This window comes from Harpia harpyja, chromosome 10 (assembly GCF_026419915.1).
Source record: "Harpia harpyja isolate bHarHar1 chromosome 10, bHarHar1 primary haplotype, whole genome shotgun sequence".
Lineage (NCBI taxonomy): Eukaryota > Metazoa > Chordata > Aves > Accipitriformes > Accipitridae > Harpia > Harpia harpyja.
Window position 1 is genome coordinate 34,397,694 of NC_068949.1, and position 25,730 is coordinate 34,423,423.

The 25,730-nt window shown below is 44.8% G+C and overlaps 1 protein-coding gene across 4 annotated transcripts in view; it reads right to left on the minus strand.

Moving 5' to 3' along the window:
• The window catches only part of SORCS1 (sortilin related VPS10 domain containing receptor 1), a 314,437-nt gene extending 293,093 nt beyond the window's left edge, over positions 1 to 21,344 (minus strand). For 2 of the 4 annotated variants that reach the window (XM_052799499.1, XM_052799497.1), the window contains exon 1: positions 20,466 to 21,344. In XM_052799499.1, the coding sequence (XP_052655459.1) occupies positions 20,466 to 21,110 (645 nt within the window). In that variant the 5' untranslated portion in view covers positions 21,111 to 21,344. The remainder of the gene's footprint in view (positions 1 to 20,465) is intronic. The other 2 variants (XM_052799498.1, XM_052799495.1) reach the window with 1 other exon arrangement.
• Positions 21,345 to 25,730: the final 4,386 nt, after the last annotated feature.

Here is a 25,730-nt window from a genome sequence, read left to right on the forward strand (position 1 = left end):
ATGCTATAACTCAGGAAACTGAGTCACCACAAGGCACAGGGATTTCCTGGAAAACACATTGGAACTCTGCAGCAGAGCAGATAACTGAACTGAGATTTCCCAAGCCTCAGCTTAGACCTACAAGCACATGAACTGTCTTACCTCCCTTCTGCCTATGAGACAGCTCTCCCAAAGTAAATACACATATACCTGGGTATGAAATCAGATGCAAAGCCCTTGCTCTACAGAACTCAGAGGTATTCTGAAATTAGCATGGGGGAAGGGAATAACACTCTTCAGCCGCAAATGAATAGAAATCAAGCTAATGTACAGCATATATAGCCGATTCTCACATGCTTGAGTCTAAGCTCTGATCCACAGAGAAAATGGCTCTAAAATATTAACCACAGTCATTATGGAAGGCTCACTTCTGACAATGTGTCTTATGGTTCATTTACCAAGAAGAAATGGATGCAATTTTAGCCAGTGTTAAAATTAATCTGCTTTTATCAGGGAAAGGAAACTAATCCCACCTGCCCAGCTCTTCTGTTCTCTCTTTTCAGAGGAGACCAACAGAGAGGCAGTAGGCTTTAAATACCCAGATTTTTCACTGAACCTGGGATTCTCATCTAGGTTTTTAACCTACCTCAGTAGGTTTTTACTCATCTAGGTTGGAAAAAAATCTTCCCAAGAGTGAGGCCAACCACCTAGCCTAGACAAGCACAACTCCTACAAGGCCAAGTTCATCACCAGTGCTGACTCTGATCTGACTCAAATTGGGTACCAACAGCAAGACTTTTAATTTCTTCTTTGGGGAAGGTCAGTTCTCACAAACCAGTCAAATCTGTGATATCTGGAATGAGTAAAGGCAGCCATAACATCCTACCGTACACTCAGCATCATCCACACCCAGTCCCCAAAGACACAGGCAACCCTCCAGCAGCTTTATAAACCCTTTTGTGCACACTGACTTCACTCAAACTTCTCTCTAAGCTTTTGAACTCCTGCTCAAGACTTGAGATAAAACCTCAGCTGTTCCATGTCCCCCAGTCAGAAGAGGGTTTCCTGGGGAAAGAGAAGACAGACAGGAGGGCCATGAGGAAGCAAAGTACCCCTTTACAGCAGCACTCCAAGTCACACATCATTGAGCAGCTGGCATATCCCCATCAAAAGGGTCCAGGATGGAGCTGAATGACCCCATTCACACCACACGAGGAGCTGGCTTCAGAGACTGAGCAGATCCCTCTAGTTCCTGTCTGTCATCTTTGGCCTTTTTGCATCCAGAAGGCATTAAAGTTTAGCAGAACTGAAATATCATTACTCACTCTCTAGGCTTAAGTTCTCCTTAGACTGTTGCTATTGACAGCAAACCCTGGGAGAATTATTATTTTTTATTAGTATTATTATTTTCCAGTACCACATGCATAACAATACTCTCTAGATACAGCAAATAGATACAAGCAAATGAATGGAACTATAACTGCCTCACATCTTTCATTTAAGACAGACTTCAATTTTAGTTCTTTTGTTCAGAAACAAATTTAACAAGAATTTAGGAGCTGTGTGTTGGGGCTGAAATAAATCGGGTGAATAGCAGGAAAGGGAAGCTTGCTATGACTTCAAAGTCCAGTGAACACAATGATGGGACTTGGTGGAATAAGAAAACTAAGGCTGAATTTAATACAAATGGCTCCATTGTTATCAAAGGTTCTGTACAAGCTCTAATGATAATTTAATTGCATTGTTCATTGGGGAGAACGTAGATGGAGATCATTTAATGTTTTTTAATTAGTAAAATATTTCATCCCGGCTACAATTTACCTTCTGTGTGAGGGAACAGAAGTGGTGTCAATGGCAGGTTGCAGCTAGCTGTAGCTACATGGACAGACCTGCATTCTCCTTATGCACACATTAAGGGAAACGCTATTCAGTGGCAATGGATACCATCAACTGGAAGAGTCTTGTCAAGATTTCTGCATGGTTCTCATGATGTCCCCTCTTTCCACAATAGATGGGATTGCTGGAGCATTTCATTTCTGATAATAGGACTGAGCTGGGAATAAGCACTTCTCCCACACACCTTCAAAATACCGTTTTTCTATTCCAAAGCAAACACTTCTGATTTATTCAGAAAGTTAGGGGTATGCTGAATTGGATTAAAGCAGGACAAGTGCCAAGTCCTGTCTTGAAGTCAGTTCCTAATCTGAAGAGGCTGACAAGGAAAGCCTGACACCTCAATGGAAATGCAGCACAAGATACCATCCCAGACCTCCATCAAGATGGTCCCTTTATTCCAACATGATCAGAGCCAAACAAAAAAATATTACATCTGCTCATTCTCATCTTTCTAATGGCAAAAAGTAATGGAAAGCCTAAAAACTCAAAGCCCAGAAAAGAAATTACAAGACCCAAATCAACTGATTTCTGAAAATTACTTCCAGGTTAGTCCAAGAGCTTATGCCAGCAGAGCAGCTAATGCTCCCTATTATATCTGCAGAGCACAGTTCTATACAATAAGCTCTCCCAGCAGATGAGCAGTAAGCAGACAGATGATTACTGTGACAAAGGTATCTGGAGTAGTTGCACCATTTGCTGCATGATGCTTTGGCCCATACAACTGCTATGCCTTAACCTTGCTAGACTGACAGCTACATCACCTTCTGAGAAGACATGATTTGTCATTTTCTTACAAATGGGTTGGCAATACCACTTGTCTTGTGACACCAACAGGAGTGGTGCTGGTGTAACAGGTGGAAGAAGGGGCAGTTGGGATGCTATCATTTGTCCATTATCATTCACCAACTAAAGTGGCCATCCCCACTGCCTTTCAACGCACACAAACATGCCAGGGACTAGACTACACTAATAGCCAGAGCGAGCCAAACACATTCTTAGTAAAGATCACCAAAGAGAGCGGTACATCTAACTACGCATTTGTTTTCACATCTCATATAACAGAAATCATGCAGAAAACTCAAACCCCCTTTTTAACCTCAAGGCACACATTTGAAAATCTTCTAAGCAGAACTATGAACAGCAGTGCAAGATCCGTCCCTTCTACTCTCCAGACAGAACTATGCAGTATGAAGACAGAAGGTCTGCTGCCAAAACACTGGCTAGGAAGAAGGTACTTCTGGGTTAATGTGGGTGTTGGCAGATCTTCAAGAGAAGCAAGCCAAGCTGTGCTTCACTTTCACAAGTTAAAGAAGTTGGAATGAAGGGGGGGGGGGGGGGGGGAAATCAGTGGGAATGGGAGAAACCACCTTTGAAAGAAACCAGAAGGAGTCAGCAGCTGATAAGGGAGGGGTATGATTCTTGGTCAGACCAGAGACTCCCAGCTGCCTTGACATGATATACTGCAGGATATAAGGTGCTAGAAGCTGCTGCTTTGTGCCTTTTATAACATACCAGCCCATTTAAGATCAACCCTTTGCCACAGGCTGCCAACACCAGCTTAAAAAAAGCAGCAATGCCATAGTGCAAGCTCCTGTGGGCAGCCATACAAAAGCTTCATCTGGAAAAATCTGAGGATTTAAATGAAGTATCTATCTCACACTAGTAGAACTTAAGGAGTTGCCACACATTAGCCAATCTGTGATAACTGTCCACATGGGGGCTCCACATCTTGAAAGAAAATTCAGTTTAAATGCCTCTCAGCATGAGCTAAGGTAAATACAGGTGCACTTCAGGTAACTTGCTACAAGCCAAGAGTATGTACAACATTGCCCCCCCCAGCTCAACAGCCTACTGCACCTCGGGTCTAAGCCTCAAATCCAAGCTAGGCTGCAAACTTTCTGCTGTGACTGCATCGTCAGCCTCAGGAGAGCTTGTTTCTAAGGCTGCATGCTCAAAAGGCAAAAACGGAGCACCAGAATCCCCACTGAGACCAGGGCAATCCATTGTCCATATTGGCTTTTGTCGTAAAGATACGAGAGGGTATCAAGGCCTTTGGTTTTGCTTACATCATCCTAAAAACATAAGCTGCTAGGCTACAGGCTTTTGTAGTCCCCAATTATTTCACTCCTTTCTGAGCCCAGACAGCAGCTCTCCAGCTATAAGAACTTGTACCTCTACAAATAGCAAGGCCATTCCCTGACAAATTCAAGAAGGTAAACAAAATATATTTCTCTGGCAAAATGTCTTCACACCAATTTGTGCAATTACCTATGTCCCTTAAGAGGGTCTTGTTCACATATTATAGCTCTGACTCCAAGCATTGAAATACAATTAAACCAGATGCATCAGACACAACTTGCTGGCTGGCTCATGTCAAACCACCACAGGTGGTGGCTGAGAGAGATTACTTTCATTCAGAGATGCTGAGAACAAATAGCACAGTGTATGCATGAAAAGTCACAGCATGGAAAACTAGGTGAATTCCTCCATCTAGGTCCCACCCTCCAGCAACTGTCTCTGCCTGCTGAGTATTAAATTTTGGCTAGCAATGCTAATATCTGCCAATTTATCTCCTTCCAAGTCAGTCCAAGTCCTCCTCCAAGCTGTTTCACCAGTAACACAGGACTCACCTGTGCATAACTAGGCTTCATTGTTTTTATCCTGGCTCTTATCCTCTTTCTGCCTCTTGTTACCAGCCAGTGCTTCTACATCACCAAAGTCCAAAATCCCCAATAGGAAATCCACACTCCTTCTCAAAAAGCTCATGCTCTTCTTTTTGAATGAAATCAATCCAGCTGTCTGCATCTCAACTTGTGAAATGTTCTTTCCCCTCTAAAGTCTCTTTTTAGCCAATTCTGGCACTAAAACCACCCTTAACACCAGTTCTTTTGATTACATTACCCCAGTCCACAAGTCCTGCCTTGTTTCCTCTTTTTTCCATTGCCTGCTCTTTCACTTCTCAAGGCCATGTCCCACAAACCTAGTTTTCCAACACTATCACATTATTTTGCTCTATCAGCAACTTCAGTTTGCGGCTCCATTCCCTGGGCTTTCCAGGCAATGTCTTAGCACACTATTTCTCTAGCCCTACCCTTCCCTATTTTGCCAAGTCTCCTCTTATTCTCCAGTTAGCACCCCCACCACAACAGAGAGACTTCCTACCTGCTTAGGACACATCTCTTCCTCGGCATCTCTTCACCAGTAGAAAACACTTCAGACCACAGTATTTTTCTTCAGTTGTTGAGGTCACTCAGCATCAGGTTTTTCCAAAGCTTACCAACAACAAGTCAGCTTCTCTACTAGAAAAGCTGTTCTTCAACAGACTACTTACAACTTCATGCAGTCCTACAAAAGACTGTTGCTTTTCTACTCTTACTCCCTCTTACCTCTTCCTCCTCCTTAATCACTTATTCCTTCCACCGGGGAAGACAGAGAATTACAGCCAGCTGGGTCCCCTGCCCTTCAAGAGCTAATTTACACCCTGAGGGATTCTTTCAACTTCCTTCAAATTGCCTTCTGCTGCCTCTCACCACACCCTAAAATCAATACTCATCTCTTGTGTGTTTGTGCCTGTCTGTATCTTCTTTATTATTATTATTATTTTCCTTTTAGAAGTGAATTATCTAAATCACAAAAAAACTTTACTAGGCTGAATCGAGTGATCACATAGTCGATGCATTTGTAAACCTCATGTTTCTGCTGCTTCTTGTTGCCTGTTCACACATTTAAGGAAGAACCAATTATCTAGTCTACCTCCTGCCTAAGGACAAGACCATTGCAATCAAGTTATCTGACTCCTGCATAAAGCAATCCAGAGCATTCCTTGTAACTGTTTCTGCAGTGGAGTGGCTGTATCTGCCTCCCCGATCATGGCTAACTGCCACTGTCAGTTCTTTGAGCCAGGAGTCAAATATTTGTCTTTAAAGCATTTCAGTGCTGTAAATGGAACATTGTACAGGATTTGCAATTATCAGGGAAAAGACATCTCTTTGTTCTGGGCTAAAACAACGTCAGTGATTAACACTTTTAGGAGGTTCCTGCCTGGGTGGAAATCGCATATCTTAGGATCTCAGCTGTCAATCTACTCAGCAGTGAAGGGTCAGAGCAGTGAAAAACAGCTATTTGGGTTTTCAAATGTTCCTCTTGCAATCTATTCTCCCCTTGAGTTTCTGCCTAGTTAAGAAACGGCTGACCTGCCACGCTTCTGACTTTCCACAGAGCCATCCTTAGTAAAGCTGAGATTGTTTCAGGAACAAAAAGGAATATTTGATATTCAAGTTACCTTCACCTTAATTTTACAGCAGCCAATAAGGATCATTTTATAGAAAGCAAAAATTGCTGAGATTCATTTAAAAACTACCTTCCCAGCTACATTCTCTATCTGAATGTGTCAGAAGCTACAATTTCTATTCTGTGAGGAATTCAGACAGGCTGTTTGGTTTCTGTCCCAAGAAGGAAAGGCGAGACCATGAAATTTCCCATGAAAATGAGTACCAGTAAACATTTTTCAGCTGATAATCAATAGCACCAAAGCATTTCCTTTGGATAATGTCAGAACATTAAACATTAATGAAAACATGTATTTTAAGACATTTGAGATGTGGTTCCTGCCACTCCAGGGGTGTCAGTGGTAAAACCCCCACAAGTACTAGCTCAGAAAGGAAAACATTGTATTGCCTTTGAGACTACCCCCTTAGGTATATATAGAGAGACTTGCCTCCCTCCAGTGGCCTCACTGCCCAAAGAATTTGTTACCTTCAGCAAAATCCTTCAATGACATCCACTGTGTGACTAAGGAGACATAGCAAAGAGGAGACAGCTGGAAACAAAAGCTCTCCAGGAAGGAGAAAGAATACGGCTTGTTCATAGAGCCCATTCCCAGAAGGGAAGGTGGAAGAGGACGGAGGAGCAATGAACTTTTACACCTCCTGGGAATGAGATGAAGTATTACGTACTGTCCCATATACTCCACATATACTTATATAGTCAGTATAAAAGATGCGTCCATGATATGGCCTTAATACCTTGTCATAATCGTGGTGCCAAATCAAAAGTCAACTGGGAATGTTTCTCACTACAGTTTTTGACACTATCAGAACGCAGACAATTTTGGTTGATACTTTAGTGTAGCAAATGTCACTGAAAATTACATACCCCCAAGAAATTTTCTGGTTTTGACTAAACTGTATTTTCTAATGGAAAATTCTTCTGACAACTTTCTTTCCCCAAGTGGTTCTAATACTCATGTTTAATGATTTATGTCTCAGTGGCGCTTTCAATTTACTGACGTCATCTGTCCTTTGTAAACTCAACACAGAAGGTGAATATTTAAAACTCTGTGTCATCTATCTTCTTTTGTCCTTATTGCAATACTGCATTCATTTCCCATACTTCGTTATACCATATATTTCTGTGAAGAAGTATTTTCATCTTCTATCAGCTGCTTCTGCATAACATATTTCTGGATCATCTGAGTAGCTTGTTAGAAGGACAAATTTACTAATGGGTTGAAGTTTAATTCATATCATATCATCCAAATTCAGACGTCAACCACACAATTCCATATATTTAAGCAGGAGCACCAAATTACAGACATCTTTCCTTTTCTCTGAACTCTCTCCAACAAAGATCTCCATCTGTTTAATAATACGGTATGTCCTTATTTAAACAAAATGCTGTCTATATAGAGGATTAAGTACAAGTTTCCTGAGTAACGTTTCATAATGAGATCCTGATTCCTTTGTACTATATTTTCTGCTCCTCAGAAAATTTCTCAAGGTATCTCTTTGCCCTACTTGCTCATAAAGGTTTGTTTCTCACCAAAATCCACCTTGTCAAACACAAGATTTCTCAGAAATTACTCTTTCTGCCCGGTCTTGCAATACCTCAGCGTTAGAAAGGAATAGTGATGGATTCTCCTTCTGCTTGCCACAAAGCGGTTCTTGGCTTCATCTAAGTGACTCCTGATTTACATGAGTGGAAAAGGAGCGCAGACACAGACTCAACATTCCTCCTCAACTATTTCATTCTGAGATGGTGCCAGACGCAATGGAAAGATGGAAAGGATAGAGCAAGGCAGGCAATGAAATTTTCTTTTCTTTGTGTGTGCACGTTTCTTTCTCTTCCAGTCTGACAAGAGCACCGGTGATTTCTTAACTCTTTTTGGAAGGATCTTTGTAAAGTAGATTGGGGTTTGTTTTCTTATTTGCCTTTAAAGCCATCACTCAGATACCTTGGTGATAAGCCTGCCTTAAGAACTTGAACAGCACTGAAGAAAATCAGTGCTGCTGTACTAAGCACAGACATTGACAGGAATTTTAAAAGGACATGAGCAGCCATCAAAGCATAGGTAGATAATCCAGAGAACAAACATTTCCTGGAAATACTTGCTACACTTAACATCACTTTAAAAGTTCAGAGAAACATCAGAGTATCTTTGGTTCACTCTCCTTTAAGAGAAAGGTGATGTTCACCTGCATTGAAGCTATACCTTACACCCACTGTTCTTTGTGGTGAAAATACAAACGTAGTGAACCTGTCAAGACAGGGCTATTTCCCTGAGGAGGGATGAAAGGGACCAGCACCCAGACAGGACAAGAGAACAGCAGAAATCAGTTCCAACTTGGGATAAAACTAAAAGGGGAGATTGAGAAGCAAGTGGGAAGCACCAGGAACATGCATTTCCTCCCTCCAAATCCATGCACAAATCAGACAAACCATCAGTATGAAGAAGTTTTTTGCTCCATTGGATCTTGTGTGTATCTATACGTTGTGTGAATCTATACCTTGTGTGCATCTATACGTTGTGTGCATCTATACCTTGTGTGCATCTATATCTTGTGTGCATGGGAAAATCACAAAGACAAGCTTTAACATTGAAATGACTCCTGGAGAGTGACAGCACTTAAGTCCCCTAGAGCCTGTTAAACTTAAGAACAAAAATTGGAACGGATGTAAACCTACTGTTTCTGGGCTTCAGACAAGTGGTGGCAAAACCGGCCCACATCTCTGTACTGTGGGGATGCTGAATTTTGTCAGACCTCAGCTGTGATCCTGTCCAACAGCTCCTCAACTATCGAAGTAGCCTATTGCAATCCCAGCTCCTCGCCTAATTCTGAGCTGCATTACAAGGAAGGAAGTCGAAGCTGAGGAAAAAGGGAAACAGTATGCTTTCTACAGAAGTTTGTCAGGAAGTTTTTGACAGTGTAAGAGGGAAGAGACTCTAGGAACCTGGGTCTTAAGGAAACTTTAATGACTAAATCCAGAGCCCCAACCCAGTTGTTGCAGAACTGGCCCATTCCAAGCACTCAAAAAAAAAAAAAAAAAAAAAGAGATAGCTTTCATTCTCTGAGTTCACGAGTGGGGCTTTCTTAAGATTTCTCAACTAGTAGTGATCCATTTCTTCTGGTTTACCCAGTCTTTAATGTGCATCTGGTCTTGTTTTCAAATTGGTTCTGCAAGGACATTTGGTGTCACCTGGCTTTGGAAGGAAGGCTAAAGGGGCAGGAGCCTCCCAGTTGATGCTGGAAGTTGTGATGCACAATCCCCTAAACTAGGCACTGTGGTGGTACAGCCACATGCATTCCCCATCAGCGCTGAGTCCACCCTGCATCCTTGTGCCTATACTGGTCTTGTCCATCTGGAAGGCAGAAGGAGAAGTGGCGGAGGGACCCAGCAGGACCACCACATTCATGCCGAAGCTTAAGCTCATTCCTCTCTGTGCAGAGGGTATTCCTGCTGGCAGTCAGCGAGGGGCTGCTGGCCAGGCAGCCACCCCTTGCTAACACCTGCAGCATCCCATTTAACTGCTGCCTTGGCCTGCCAGAGTAGCTGAGATGTTTGACAGCATCAATGCAAGCTGCATTGGCTCATGCGCTGGCCTGTTCATCATGACAATTATTTGGGTTATGTTCACCTTTCATTAATAAACGCACGCATGCCTTCCCTCGCCCTTCTGCATCAAGGGAAGGCATCAGCACTCGCACACCTACACACACAGGTGTGTGCAGCACTTTCCTCGTGTGTTTATTGTTTTTTGGTTTTTTTAGGAATCACACTCCGAATGTGTTGCTGTCTCAGCTGTCACTGCTTGTCACATTACAATAACGATCGCTGCTTTCAGAAGCCAGTTCAGGTTGTTTAATCATCGCTTCCCTCCAAGCTGTCCATCACAGGGTGGTCGCCAGGCAACAGCATCAACAGACAGGGCCGTGGGTGGCTGGTGAGGAGGAGGAGGACGAGGAGGATGGAGCACGCCACGGTTTGCAGGGAGGAAGAACAACTCACGTTCCCACAGGAGAGGAAGGCACGGGAGCTGCTGAGTCTATCTGATGGGATCCCAGCCTGCAGCATGATGAAAATAACAGGGATTTCAGTGATTGCAGAACCCAGTGTTTTGGTGGAGGAAGAAAAGATGGCAGGACCCTGGACCATGGCACAGTAACGCAGAGCTGAGTTCCTTGCTCCAGCTCTCATAGATGTCCACAGTCCAGCTCCCTCTATTACAGGTGGGATGGCACAGCCCTGCCATCCTGCCCAGCTCACAGCCATGGGCACAGCCTGCAGTTAGAGACAGCTGGAATCAACCATGTTTTTTCCTTTAACAACTTTAAAATGAGTTGTTTGGGAGTGCATGAGGAGTTTCAGAAGAAAAAAGAAAGACCAAATGTCAACTTATAAAATTTGAGAATAAAATAGAAGGCAAGACTGAACATAGGGCTTTTGATCCAAAAGATGAGCTGGAGAATGTTTTGGTTTGTATTGCTTCATTTTGTTTTCCAGAAGATACACAATTAAACAGTCGTTTGTCATTTAAACAAACAGATGCAGATCTGCATCAAAGCATCTTTGGGTTACAATAGCCTAAATAGTTATTACTAAACTTCAGCAGCTCTTCTGCAGAGATGCTAGGTCACTGGATCCAGGCTAAGTCCAGATCTATATAGCCCAGATCTATATTCCTCTTCTCTTTAGCCCAGGCTCTGTCCCCCTTAACGTATTGAGGGGACTGTGGAAACATGCATACAAATGAAGTGGAGGAGGTGTAGTGCAGTCCCTTCCCGTGGTGCGAATACTATCTCAGGGAATAATTATTCTCAAAACTCCTCTACCTGGTGACGTTTCACCACAGACCTATATACTATATATATTTACAATTACACATAGGTAGATTCTTCAGAAAATACGGTCCTCAAATATTCATTTGAATATTCAGTGGAATTCACTTCTCCTAGGTCTGTTTTCAAAGAATATTCAGTGAAAGGTACTGGCAGCATTCTTGGCCAAGGCAGAGAATATTAAGCTGTTTCTAAAGGTTTACACTGACCCAGTCACACACACACAAAGGGAGCATATGACCTCTTTCATCTACTGAAAATATACCTTGGATTTAAAATAAAAATACTCCATGCAAAGTCTATTCCAAATGATTAAATGGGTTCCATTCCCACATTACTGAGGGATTTCCCACTGATTTCTGAATCAGGAACTTCACCAAAAAAAAAAAAAAGTGTGCACCTGAGAAAATAACATATTGAGCAGAGGCAATTTATGAAGAGAAAAACAAGCCTACATTTGTTATATAAAATATTTCCCTTGAATTATTTCTCAACCTTAAATGTAGTGGGGGAGGTGAGAATGAGGGAGGAAGAGAAACATTTGGGGAAAGACATGGGATGTCTCTGTTGGGTTATCTAAATAGCCTGAAATTTTCTAAAGAGCCTTTCACTTCCTTCTGACGACCTGCATGAAAATGATCTGCAAGAGCTCATGGCACTGCTGTCCTTAAATAATCACCAGCAAAGGTGATATAAAACCTAATACAAATAGGATGCAAGCACTGACACTGAGTTGGGACCCGGTGTTGTAAGGGATCAAGAGCTTCCCATGTGTGGCTGAACACTCTCCACCCAAAAAAACCCCAGCCCTTCCATGCCTTCAGAACACGTTTGCCTCGAAATGCCAACTGCAAATCATCCCTTTCCATCTCTTCTCCTTCATCTTTTGATTTAACATATTTGTCCAAAGCATGGAAGACTCTGCAAATGGCCTCTTAGGTTCCAGGAGGCAGCAAGAAGCGATACACAGGGCATGGGGCACGTATTTCTGGTGGCAGTCTGAAAACTGTCTTGAATGAATTTCAGATACCCTCTCTAAACACCATAAAGCCATATCTTTATGTACTAGATGCACTCCAGTATTTTTACCAGCCCAGACAGTCCAAGAATATCTTCCCTACCTTGCTGCTTCTGCATTAGGGAATGTAATATTATGGGGGGAAAAAAAGTTTGGGGGTTTGTTTTTTTTTAATGAGGGCAATCTCTCTGGCAGTGAAGGTGGGTGGTGTTTGCTGTTATCATGTAATTTGCTGCCTTACGTACACTTGGTGGTCTCCCCGTCCTGCCCTGAGGCTCCTCAGCCGCACTGCCCACAGCACAGCTGGGTCAATCCCTTCATCCCGCTTGAGCCACTCGCTTGACGTGGGCTTTGTCACATCTGGGCTATCTCTGAGTTTTCCCTCCAGGAGAAGAGAAATCACAAGGCCTGTGACTCCCTTCACCTTCCTGCCCCTGCAGAAGCAGTTCTGCTCCTAACCACAGCACAGGGGCAGAGCACGGGAGGCCCTGCCCCAGCATGGGCTGCTCACGGTGGGGACACTTGGCACTGACATCCCTCCATAGCAGCAGAAATAGGTCCAACTTCTCACCTTCTTCACCCGCACCGCCTAAATCTCCATCTCTTTCCTCAGCCTTCTCCTCCCCGCACGCCTCATGTCAGGAGCACCTCAGCACAGCCTGCCCTGATCATGTCCCTGGCATGGCAGCACACGGGGGAGAAGTTCAGAGGCAGCTTTGAGACCTGGTGTGCTACCACAGGAGAACATCACTCCTCTCTTTAGGAACACGATGTGAAGTTCAATTAAGTTCTTGGAGACCCTCTAAAAGAAAGGAATTACATTTTAGGACATATCCTAAAATATCCTGTTTGTTCTCAAAGTACTTTCCTGTTATGTTCCCCAAGGAGAGAAAGTGCAGTACCAAGTAAAAGTATTATTGTGTTACCAGCACTGAGAATTAGGGATTAAGGGCTCTCATGTTAACTGTTGTTTGATTTAAGAAATAGCCAAAAAAATCGCAAGTGGCACAAAAATCATTTTACTGCATCAACTTTTATATGCATTTAAAATTCCAAAATAATTAGTCTATCACCCAATGCTGCCATTTGAATTGGAATCAAGACCCATTTTCATTTAACACAGAAATGTCAATTAGAGCTGCGGGAGTCATTGATTTTTTGGTTTGCTGGCCAGATATTAAAAAAAAAAAAAGAGAGAAAAGAAGTGCCTTGTGTCAGTCTGACTTTTTTTTCTCCTCTTATGAAATGAAAACCTGAATGTAGCTTTGGTTCTGGATGAACAGGATCCAGTAAACACAGCTTTTTTGATAATATCAGTTGCCCAGATATAGGCAAATATAGTTTGAGATGCTCTACCATTCCCAGGCCTGGGCATCGGGTAGGATGCAGGATCCACAGGAGGCCCTTGCCCTGTGAAGCAGCAGGTAGAGGCAATATCATCTCAAATGTCACTAGATGCCTCTGTGTGGGACACTGAACCAAGGTTTCTGGATCACTGGATCATTTTTAAATACAGAATAAATTAATTGGAAATCCATTAAAAAAATGCTGCCTTGAAACAAAACAATGAAAAAGTGTTACTTTAAACTTTCACGATTTTGGCTTGTTTGGGGCTGTTTCTCAGGAGCCTTGGGATCAAAAGGAAATCAGTGTGAACCTATGAAATGCTCTGGCCAAGCTACAACAGCATTTTCCAGAGGAAAATGTCTTTGATGGGGCAGTTTCACTCACCTTGCTGGAGCTCTGCACAACGTGAGGATTGTATTCAGTCTGGCATAGTAAGAAAGGCCCAGAGGACACAAGATTGTCCAAGGCCAATGCTAACCTTGCACCCCTTCACATGTAAAACCGTATCATGACTGAATGGGTCAGAATGGTCTCTAACCTCTCCAGACTGAATTGAGGACTACTGACCTCCTTGCTTCTCCCTCTGGACAGACCTCATCATGATTGCCAGGTCAGGGAAATACAAAAGTCTTATTTGAAGTCAGGAGGAAAGGGAGAAAATCCTTTTCTATTATAAAGTACGGTATTAAGAAGATTGAAAACTATAACCCTATTGCTTTATACAGTTTATAGCCTCTCGATATTGCATGAATGCCAGTTGCAACTGTCTGAGCTCTTCCATTATTCTCCTTAATCTCCCCTCGTGATGGGATTTGCATACCCACCTGTCAGGCTGGGTGGAAGCTCCTCATCATCTCCCAAACCCTTTCACAGAGACCAGATTCACATGACAAGCCTTTCTTCTAGTCCTCATAGATTCTCTTTCACCCACTGCTTTCTCTCAGTGCATGGCTATTCTTATTAACAATTTCCCACGTATCCTATTTCATATTCTGTATATGAAAAGCCTACATTTTATCCAGTCAAGAAATATATCTAGAGATGGACTGCAACACAGAAGAAAGAACTACTACGGCTGTTGATTCATTTTTGCCAAATCAAACACACACAAAAAAAACCCAAAACAAAAAAACCTCAAAACCTTCTCGTTAAAGAAATAAAGTCATACTCAAAGTTACAGAATTTTTTGAGTATTTTCTCTCACTGAAGTCTTGTTTTTAAAGGAGGCTTCATATCTAGAATGGAAGTGGAGTATTTTATGATCTACACAGTAGTAAATCAAGTTCAGAAGACCAAAATTTGAAACAGGGGACTTTCAGCAATACTTTAATTTGACTTGATTTTTTTCTGGCTTGAATCCCCATTTTTGTTTCCTCACTTTTTATTCCCTTCCTAAATACATTCTCATTAGCTCTAGCAAGAGACTAGCCTGAAACAGCCTCAGCATCTGGTGCATTATACTATTAATACTATTATATATTGTTGTAATATGTAAGCGATACATACTACGTCTCACTTAAGTATTTTAATGCAGGCATCCTTCTCAGATGAATCTTTTTGGGGACCTGTTTCCTGCACCCTAGGAACCAATCTAAATGCAAAGCAACTGACAGTGGGGTCATTCCTTACCGTGGGTCTCACTGCGCATCTGGCCCTGGGCTCCACATCCATATTCATTTCCTTAAAATTTCTCCTCTATAATAATGCAATTGCCATGGGAGGAAGGGAGCAATGGGCTATCGCGGTGTCATAGAACATAATGCCGATCACTCACGGGATGATGCTGGCAGATTCTTAATCCATCCCTGGTAGTTTTACATTGGAGCCACAGCTCTGCCAGCAAGGGAAGGACAGAGGGTACCAACTACAGCCTGTTGCATGAACACAGCATCTGAGCAAAGAAGTCTCAGAGTGAGAACATGTGAAAAGTGACATTTTGACTATGATCCCCCGTTCTGGTCTGAACAGAAGAGCACTGGCAATTTGAGATACTTTTGCCATGCCTTTACTGTCTCACTTGTAAAAGGGAATACATTTGTTATCATCTGCATGGAATTGTGTTCATCAAAAGCAAAAATCTGATTCAAATTTGAGCTCTCGGGAACCTGACTCCTAGAAATTCACAGTTCACTTTCCACAACCTGTCTTACAAGCAGATACAGAAAGAACAGTGCTTGCTTGATTTAGCAAACCAGAGGCTGAAAAGGAATATGATCACTGCCTGTAAAATAATTCCAGGGGGTGTAAGTGCCAGGGAGGGAAAATAACTTTAATTAAAGGCACATGCACAAATGGAAAAAAAAAAAAATTAATCTAAATTGCCCAATGGCAATGTTAGAACAGAAATCAGACAGAAGTTTCCAACAGCCAGAATTCTGTTTCCAACAGAATAAGGCTTGTAACAGCTACCCAGAGAGGAAGAAGGCAATAGGAGGGTGGGTTAAAAGAAACCCAACTGTTTTTAAGATGCAGTTTGATCAGTTTATGGCTGCAGGATGCAGTACCTGCTGCAGCCCTGTGCCATTCTTGAGGTTCCTAATTTACAAAGTAGGTTTGAATGCTTCAACTGAAAATCCAACAACACGTTATTCACAATTACTTTGTCCAGGAGGAAATACAATGCATTGGAAATATATAGGTGCATTGTTATTCTGCCTTACCTGTGCCCAGTTTGTCCTGTCGATAACATCAAGTAAAATCTTGCAAGTAATACCTAATGTAGAGTTTCATCTTGCCTAAAAGCTCTCCCATAAGAGACCTAACTCTTCCCCTGTTGTCTAGGGTAATCACCTGACAACAGCAATGATGACCTTGCAGGCTTCATCCTGCACTGGACCCATCAGTTGTATCGATTTTCTACTGTGGATGGAATATAAAACCTTTCTGGCCATAGATGTTTTGCATCTGGTCCAGACTCCATCTCCATCAGTCTGTTGAGGATCTTCTATTGTGGAGGACCTATAAGAAGCTCAGCTTTGTCTTTCCAGCCATGTAAATCACAGCAGTTTAAACCAGCTGTTTAAAGGTACCGTGACCATGTAAAAGCCAATCCCCAGATGTACAGGAAGGTACGTGCTCGAATTCTTTGCCTGACACTTTGAGATCTACACCAACGTCCAGCCCAGAAGAGCACTCTGTCCAGTGCAAGGCAACAGTAAACTGCCTTATTAAGTGAATGTGAAACCCATGCTGCCCTCCTTCACAGCACCACATTATAGCACAAGCTATAGCATCAAGGCTCTTGCTCAGACTCCCTTACCTTCTGACCTCCTCCAATTTTTTTGCTCTTTGTCCAGGGTACTTTCAAATGAACAAGTAAGGCACTAATGTCACTCCAAGCCAGTCCAGGACAGAAGCAGTCTTAGTTTCTTGTAAGCTCCAAGAACCATCCATATCCCAAAAGCTCATAATGGACGTCTCCTAGAGATTTGCTTCTCCCTACTAAAACCAAGTCTCTATTGCAGCTCCACACACAAATCTCTGCTAGCAGTTTTCTCCTAGTCTATAGCATAGCATTAAGAGAGCTATGGGCACTCCAAATCTACAGTGTTTGGATACACCACATCAGGAAGTATGTCTGATATCTCTGCGAGCTGGGAAACCTGCCAACTTCCACACCGATGATGAAATCTCTTCAGTGGTGCAAAAAGGCAGGACATCTCACTTGTGTGTCTTGTAGCAGAGATTTGAGAAAGATTTTATCTCATAGGACCATTTACTCCAGTTTCTACAGAGGCCAGTGGAAAGATTCTCAGGGTGTATCAATGAAGGTAAATTAAGCAATACCAGGACCCATTCACAGACTCAATAGTCTATACTCTTATTATATTGTCAAAATGGTTCCAGGCACGGTGCTGGCATGGGCCAGTTAACACCTTCCTGGATCATCCCCAGACAGTCTGGGACTTAGTACAAGCCAAAGACCATTTCCAGCACCCAATTTAGCTGCAGCCGCTCTTCTCTGTTTTGCAGACTTGAAAGAGCTCAGGATTGTGGAGATGACAGACAGCCTTGTGTGGCCTCGCTCACCTTCACCGGAGTCAGAGAAAGACTGAGGCCCACCTGTGTTTTAATACAACACCTGATACACTCCCAGTTCCAACCTTATCGGTCATCTGACAATCCAGGCTCCCTACACCTATGCTCTCCTCTGGGGAGCTCCTGCTGACTGCACCGGTTAAAAAGCCAAGGTGGACAGGAGTGATTAGTGCCCATGTGAAGCACGTCCCGACAGATGTGAGCTGGGCACACTCCAAATGTCTGGATACGGATATTGTGCTGGAGGGTAAGCTGCCCAGGGAGTTCCTAAAGTCATTGGTGGGTCAAAATAATCCCTGATGTAAGCTAATTTATGTTGGTGGAGTTATACCTGGATGACCTGGACTACTATTTATTCTTCTTATTGTACCTGTGGCTGAGCATACACCGAGTTCATCCTCAGAGCAGAATGCCATCAGTTAGGTGGTGCCCACACTCAACGTGAAATCACAGCCAAGCCTGAAAGAAGCTGCAAACACTGAGAACAATCCCTTACAGAAATTAGGAGTCTTTTCAGGGGTCCCTTCTCCTCCATCAGAAGCATTGCAATTATATCCAAACCGCTACCAAAATAAAGATACAGGGAACCACACTGAGGCTGACAGAATCAGGTACATTGCAATAGAAAAACTTGGTGGTGACGGTGCTTTAATTTTCCAGCTTTTCCATCTAAAGGAATCTCAAATATTTGGAGCTTTGTTTTGGATTTTTCCTGTACTCACACAGATGCTGCAAACAATGATCATCTTCGTAGTGCCCCTGTGCCTGGGTGAAAGGCAAAAGCTGTTTGATGGCAGCACTCACAGAGCACATAAGAATAAAAATGTGAAGAGGTGTGTTGCATCCCCCCGCCACAGCAGGGAAACGCAGGCAGGAAGCTGGCAGCTACTGCTGCTGGAGTGCAGCCAGGGCTCCGGGGTTACACAGCATCCCTTGCAAGCAGCACCATGGGATCCTCTGTGACCCCCATGCAGGCAGAACTACATACGTTGTACCCTAAAGCAAGCATTTCACCCCAACTCCCTCGCCCTCCCAGCTCCTTCACAGATGAGTGCCCAAAACCTCCATGCAGAGACGGTGGGTGAGTGCCACTTTGGGCTACCTACTGAACACACGCCATTGCTTCAGCTGAGCCCGGACAAGCCTGCACCCAAGTCCTGCTGGGGCCCAGCTTCATTTAGTGTTGCGAGGGAGATGCAATCACAGCGCAAGACAGCACAGCACTGCCAGAGCCGCCAACAGCAAGGTGGGAGCATAATCTTCCCATACGCAATGCAACCCACAGTTCTTTGGGAAGGACAGTAGCAAAATATTCCCCCACAGCTCCCTGAAAACATTTGTACACCAAGACACTCAAAAAGTAAATCAGTCCCTAGCATTAACTGTCCACAGTGGACAGAAACATACATACATGTATATGTATACCTAAACACATATATGTGTTTTATTATACATAACTATATATGTGCCTTGATAAATGTACATATGAAACATAACCGCAGTGATAGAGCAGGAAAACTGATGCCTGCTGGATGACTTTTTATATCAAATGGGTCACTTTAAACCAGTGTCAGCATCAATTCAATTTGTATGAACAGACCTGAGTTCCTACAAGGCAGCTTCTGTTCGCACAACTACGTAAGAGACAGGCTAGCTGAGTTGTAAAGAAAGGGGAAAGTCCTTCAAAACGGAGATGACAAGTATTCCTCTGTCAATTAATTGATTAAAAAGCTCCTGATGAGACCATAAAACCATGTCCCAATTAACTAGGGCTGAACCCCACAGTGAGGTGCTTATGACATCCGCTATAATTCTAAATCGGGTGGCTGTGATATACCTCAATACAATCTATACCAAAAGGAATTCATAATGATTAGACCATTATGTCAAAATGTTATCAGGCTCCTAGTACTAAAAGCTGAAAGGGAGGCCAAGGATTTCTGCCAAGCAGCCAGAAACCTTCTGGCATTACAGCTGCAGACACCTTAGAGGAGAAGAGCCTAAGTCCCCCTTTCTCCTGGGAAGTTGTAGGGGCAACGACCATGAAGAGCCGGCATCCCTTTCTCTCTTATTAGCATTCTGCTTGCTGTCTCTAAGAGGCAAAGTGGCAGAAGTTGGAGCATTCAGACAGACAGATCCCCTGACTTCTGCTAGTCCACAAGCAGAGTTAAGGGCAGACAGAAAGCATGCCAGGCAACTCACTCTGCCTTCCCCAGGCCTCAGCCCTCTGGCTCCAGGTTACCTCCACAGCAGAGGCTGGAGGGATACAGGGCTCAAGTTAACTTGGTAACTTTAATGCCGTGACTGTTGCTCCAGCCTGGAAACCAGTCACATACTTCTCCAGCTGGTTTTGCTCTGCTTGGCTCATGTCAGAGCCGTTCTGCTGCTATTCATGAGAAAGGTCCAGGTTACAGGGAAGAGACAAGAACTGTCCATTTTAACACCTTGGCGACACGAGGCAAAAAGCAGCTTTATCCCCTGCACAGAGGCACCGCGGAGATGAAGTCCTGAAGCCCTCCAGCATCTCCCCATCAGCAGGGCCTGGGGATGAGCCCTTGGGCTGACTGGGCTCCCAGGGCTGGGAGGAGGAGGAGGAGGAGCAGCACCAGAGGGGCTTTCCCAGGCCTTGCTTGCAGCTGAGCCCCCCAGGCTCCCGGCGGGGGTTACCGTGGGGGAAAGGCAGGGTGCAAGGACGGATCCCCCGCAGCCCGACCTTTCCCCTCCCTGCCGCGGGCGGTGGCAGTGGTTTATCCCTCTCTGCCTCCAGGGTGTGGGAGAAGAGAGTTGGAGGGGGGCTGTGCTCAGCGGGCGGGCGGCGGAAAGTTTTTTTGCTCCAGAAGAATGGCCCTTTTGAAGCACTTCTGCCCCACTGCACACTGCTAAGCGAAGCCAATCCCCGGCGCCCGGAGGCGCAAAATCCCCCCTGGAAGAAGAAAAACCCAGCACCACCCCCACCCCCACCCCCCCCCCGAAAAGGAAAAAAGAAGAAGGAAAAAAAAAAAAAGGAAAACGAGGAGGAAAGCGAGCCCGCCGCCCGCACCCCGCCGGCCCCCCGCGGCGGCGGTACTCACGCTGCTGTTGTGCCCCGACCAGTGCACCATGGCTTGGTTGTGCGCCGAGTCGCCGGCGAGGGCGAAGGTGGTGCTGCCCAGCCGCAGCTCCTCCAGCCCGAAGCGGGCGGCGCCGGCGTCCCCCGGCTCCCGCCCCGCGGCGCCGCCCGGCCCCGCGGCGCCCCGCGGGCTGCGGCCCCGCCGCCGCCGGCCCCGGGCCGGCCGGGCGGCCGCCGGCGGGGGCCCGTGGCCCCGGAGAGGTCGGTCCTCGGCTGGAGCCGTCGCCGCCGCTGGGGGCCGACTCTCCCCGGCCGCCTTCTGGGGCTCCCGCGTCAGCCGCCGGCTCTCCCAGCCGCTGAATTTCGTCCCCGCGGGAGCAGGGGCGAGGGGCGCTTGCAGCCCGGCATCCTCCGCCTCCTTCCCGGCCCCTCGCCCTCTCTCGCCTCCCTTCTCCCCGGGGAACCTCCTCTGCTCCTTTTCTCCTCTGTCGGTCCTCCAGTGCATTAATAATCCCTGCTGCGGATGTTGCTGCTGCGGCTTCACCTGGGAATGGCAGGATCTGCAAGTTATTTCTGCACCGGTAAAGCCAAAAGTGAAGAGGAAAAGCCATGTCCAGTACAGGAGAGCAACGTGCCAGGCTGGGTACCAGCCAGCAACTTTTTCCATCGCTGCTGACTGCTGATGAGTGCGAGGGAGAAAGAGCAGGAAAGAGCGAGCAGGAGCGAGGAGAGCACGGTGCTGCCGATTTACCCACCGCGGGGTAAACACAGCGGGAACTCCATAAAGTTTCAGACTCTGTTGTATTAGATGCAGCCGGGGGGTAGGGGAGATCGCTTTCTTCCCCCCTCTTTTCCCCCCCTTGTTTTCTTTTCCTTCTTTTGCACTTTTTCCTGTTTTCTCTCTTTTTTTTCCTCTTTTTTTCTTCCCCCCCCACCCCCCAAGACTGGCGTTGCTGATCAGGCTTTTGATGGAAGGCAAAGCCACAACCACACGGGGGAGGAGCTGAATTGAAATCAGAGAGAGAGGGAGAGAGAGAGGAGCAAATCCTGGCTGGTGATTTCTCCCGGCTGCCTCTGTGGAAGTCACAGCTCGCTCCTCTCCCGCTCGCTCTCTCTCTGCTCGCTCTCACTTCGCCGCTTCTGCATCACACTCCTCCCGCAGCCGCCCCGCCGGGACGCCCCACGTGTGCTTCGTGAGTGATTGGTTACTCCCCCCCCCCCCCCACACACACACCCCACACACACACGCACTCCAGGAAGGACTTACCCCAACTTTGAAACTCAAATCATCCCATCCCTTCCTCCCCTGCGCTTCCCATCAGCTCAAACCCCTAAAACCTGTTCCCCAACATGCTAAAACCACCGCATGTGGACTGGAAGCAACCGTGTAAAGTGAAGGAGCAATACATACGTATAAGCATACATACATGTGTGTATAGTCTTCCCAGAGGAAATATTTTAATTCGATTAATTAAGTGGCCTTAAATGTCTGAGCAGGGTCTGAAATGCCCCTTCCTTCCCCCCTGGGACTGATGTAAATGCACTGGAGTTGCTGGGAATAGGCAACTGTGCTTGCTTTCACAGAGGGAAAGTCGCATTTCTACCCCTCCGTTCCCTCCTCTGGCTCTGCTTCACTGTACCGTCATTTACAGTAGCTGCCGATGTTTAGATAAATCACTCGGGCATGGCAGAGATGTATTCACATAAATGCTGATAGAGACAGGGACAAGCTTTTGGAAATGAAATGACAGCAGTTGGTGGCAGGAGAGAGGGAGAGAGAGATTTCCTCAGCCCTGGTTTATCAGCAGAAAAAAACCCCTTTCTGCTCTAGCTGTTTCTCCCGTTTTCAGGACCAGCAATTTCTCCCCTGGGAGCTGTGCTCCTCTCTCACTAGATCTCTTCCGCAGGGAGCACTCACTAGTGGTGGCCAGAGAAGATCACCAAGCCCTGACTGCAGAGGCTGGTGTCTGCTGGCCATGGGAGCCGCTGGTCCCTTACCGCAGGCAGCACCATTGGTGACTGCCCATGCAGCGGGACAGGGGCCCGAGCTTTAACAGGCACTTCCAAATGCCCACGTGCTTTAAGACTGGAGGGAATTAAGGGCTCTTCCACTGGAATTTTATTCCATCCCCATCTGCCTGCTCTCACTCTTTCCCATTTGATTTCCAGGAGAGTTTATTTTTTAATTAATGTTTTTAACGTTTCCTTCCTGACATGGAAGACTTTATTGTATTTTTTGGCAGGGCATTTCAGAAAGAGATTTACAGATTTGTTCCACATTCTTCTAGAGATTTCACTCAAATGCTCACGGGTGACACATCTTGGGATATTATTAGCACAAGACCACAGGCGAAGGGAGACTCACAGTAATTGAGGCTGGGCCTAACTTCATGCTGCTTACAACAATGATGGATTGTCTGCCATGTAACCACCAGACCTCAGCTAAATCTACTGTAAACCAATTAACTGCGTACCTGTTTCCATATCTCCCAGTTAAATGGTTACTATTAGTTACAGCCTGTCGGTAATAATAATTAACAATTTGCACTTAAACAACTCCTTTCCTTTACTAACCCCAAAGCTCTTCACAAAGGCCGCTGAATTTTACTCTTGTTCTATAAACGGGGGAAACTGAGTCACAGTGCGATCAGCAAAGCAGCAAGGATTGGAGATGGAGCTACCTTATTATCAACCCAATCATTTGTCTTCTATACAATAGATTGATCAGATTGATCTATCACAAAGGATGCACTAAAGAGTGACACCTTCCTAGGACAAGTCTCTTAAAGAGGCTTTAATCTAAAGGGTTGAAATTCAAAGAGATGAGTGGGCGAGACAGAAAAAGAACTTGGAAGAACAGAACTAATAAAAGGTCAGAGGAAATTTCTCCTGGGATTGTAACGGAAATTTGCATGCCAATGAGTGGCTAAGGCTAATGAGAGAAACAATCTAGCTGTCTCATTTAGGCAGATGATTATCTCTGGATTGTGATGAGTGACCAGTGAGTGATATGGATGTGCCTGGTAGAGCACACCTTATACGCTGTGAGTACACTACACCTGCGGAGCTCGTCAGCAAATGAACACAAGAGTCAGTCACAGAGAGAAAATACTGGATCTGACCAGAGGACGACAGCCACTTTTTCCAGCATAACCCTTGTTGTGGGTGGATATAAGACAGAGATGTACAGTATGAGCCTTTCCCTGATCCCTATTTCCAGGAATCATCAGTTTAGGAGATTCCAGCAGCAGAAACTGCACCTGATCCCTTATGTTTAATAGCTACGGATGGACCTGTCTTCCCTAAATTTGTCTAATTTTTATTTATAGTCTTGGTGTCTGAGGCATGCTGTGGTAGTCAATTTTACAATCTGATTATGTGTGCTTTTGAATACTCATGGTCTGCACTTATCTGAGAGACATTTTACATCGCCATAATCTAATCTTGTTGCCAGCCATCTTTCTGCTGCAGATGATGTGATGATTGAGCCATCAGAGATAAGAAGCCAGAGTCTTTGGCACAAAAGAATAATCCCCTGTCTTTTGATGTAAGGGATAGCTTTTGGATTTGGGAGCTACAGTAAGCCCCTATGCTGTCATTGGAGAGAAGCTGAATTCATACACTCAGCCAAAAAGAAGCACTGGTGGGTAGTGACTGAACTCCATGGTCATCGCTCACGAGAAAGGAAAGGCTGCACTCGTGGGTATCCTGACCTGAGGTTACACCTGATCTGACGTTTCAATAGCACAGACTACACCACATGTCCAGCTCCAACCTCTGATGAGAATGTATTTTTCATCAGAGCTGCTACACTACCTGATCAGGACACTGCTCTTCTGTTTCACATGGCCAGTATTACCTTGAGGGAGGGGAGAGATGCAAAGCCTGGGAGCCCATAGGAGACAGCTGTCACTATAAAACATGATGCTGTGAGAGCAAATGAAAAATGCAGGTCTCAGCCGGCCTCTTCAGCCTCTGCCTTTACCAGGATAAGCAGTGGCAGGGGGTGTTCCTCTTTGCCAGGGAGGAACTACCGCAAAGGCAGAGATCTGCACAGGCATGAGAGGGTTTGAGGAGGTTCTCGCTTTTTGGGGTCAGGAAGCATAAGCTGGAATCTAGTGAAGGGAGCAGATACCAGTCCTGGGTAGCTGTTGCAGTGGCACAAGCTTCTTCCTAAGGATTTATATAGCCTTGAGAAGAGAAGCAGGAACAGAGTGAAACGCACATGAGTACACAAATCTTCACTGGGGACTGGGCAGGTTCAGAGGCGGGTGGAAATACGGGCTTGGTCAAGGACATAAATCCTTACGACAATGATTGCAATAATCTGCCATCTGCAGTAACCCTTTGCTCCGGAGTGTTTCACACTCGCAATCAGAGACTACTTGTGAAAATGTGGTCCCAAGATAATTCCTGGCTCCGCAGGATTCCTGTCTTCTGAAACATGCTAGAGGATGTACCCTGCATGATAGAAGCACCTCAGGACTATGCCAACATTGTATGCACTTTGATGGAGCAGAAAGGGAGAAAGAGGAATGAAAGAGGATGGAGAGAAAGAAGCAGAACTGGGTGGGCTTAACCAGCTGAGTAATATAGAGCAGGGGCATAACATAGCCTGATCTACCTTGCACTCAAATGTCTTTTAGGTTAAGCAGTATAATCCTTCCCTAGTAAATATTTGTATAATCTGGATTTTGTGAATCTACACTCATTTTAAGTCATCAGTTTTTTCTGTAAAGACTGTGTAACGAAGGGAGCCCAAGAAGAACACTGCTCCATTGATTCCTATCAAGCCACGGTGAGTGATGAATACTGTAGTTCGACATTACACATAATTCCTCCAAAAGGAATCTCTGTTTGAAAAAAAAATAATTACAAATCAGGATACAACAGGGCTTGTTGCAGTTTCCCTTAGAAAAAAAAAAAAAAGATGGCTCTCAACTGTAAATATCACAAAGAGAATAGAAACTAATTATATACATCAAAACAACTATTTCCAAGTGCCTCTCATTTCACTGAACAAATGGATATTATTTACCTATGTGGCTTGGTTTGTAGCAATATTTAGATAATCGTTACGTAGGTATTACCAGAAGTAAATCATAGGACCTCACATAGGAGCAATGCATCTGGCACACAAAAATTATTCAAAAAAAATCTGGAACTGAAATAAAATCTGTATCTTCTTTCCACTGAATTTCATTTCGCTCACTCAGAATATTTTTGGAAAGGTGATTGAACTATTTATTTTTAACACTAATAATTCCTCTAAATTAATTAAAATGAA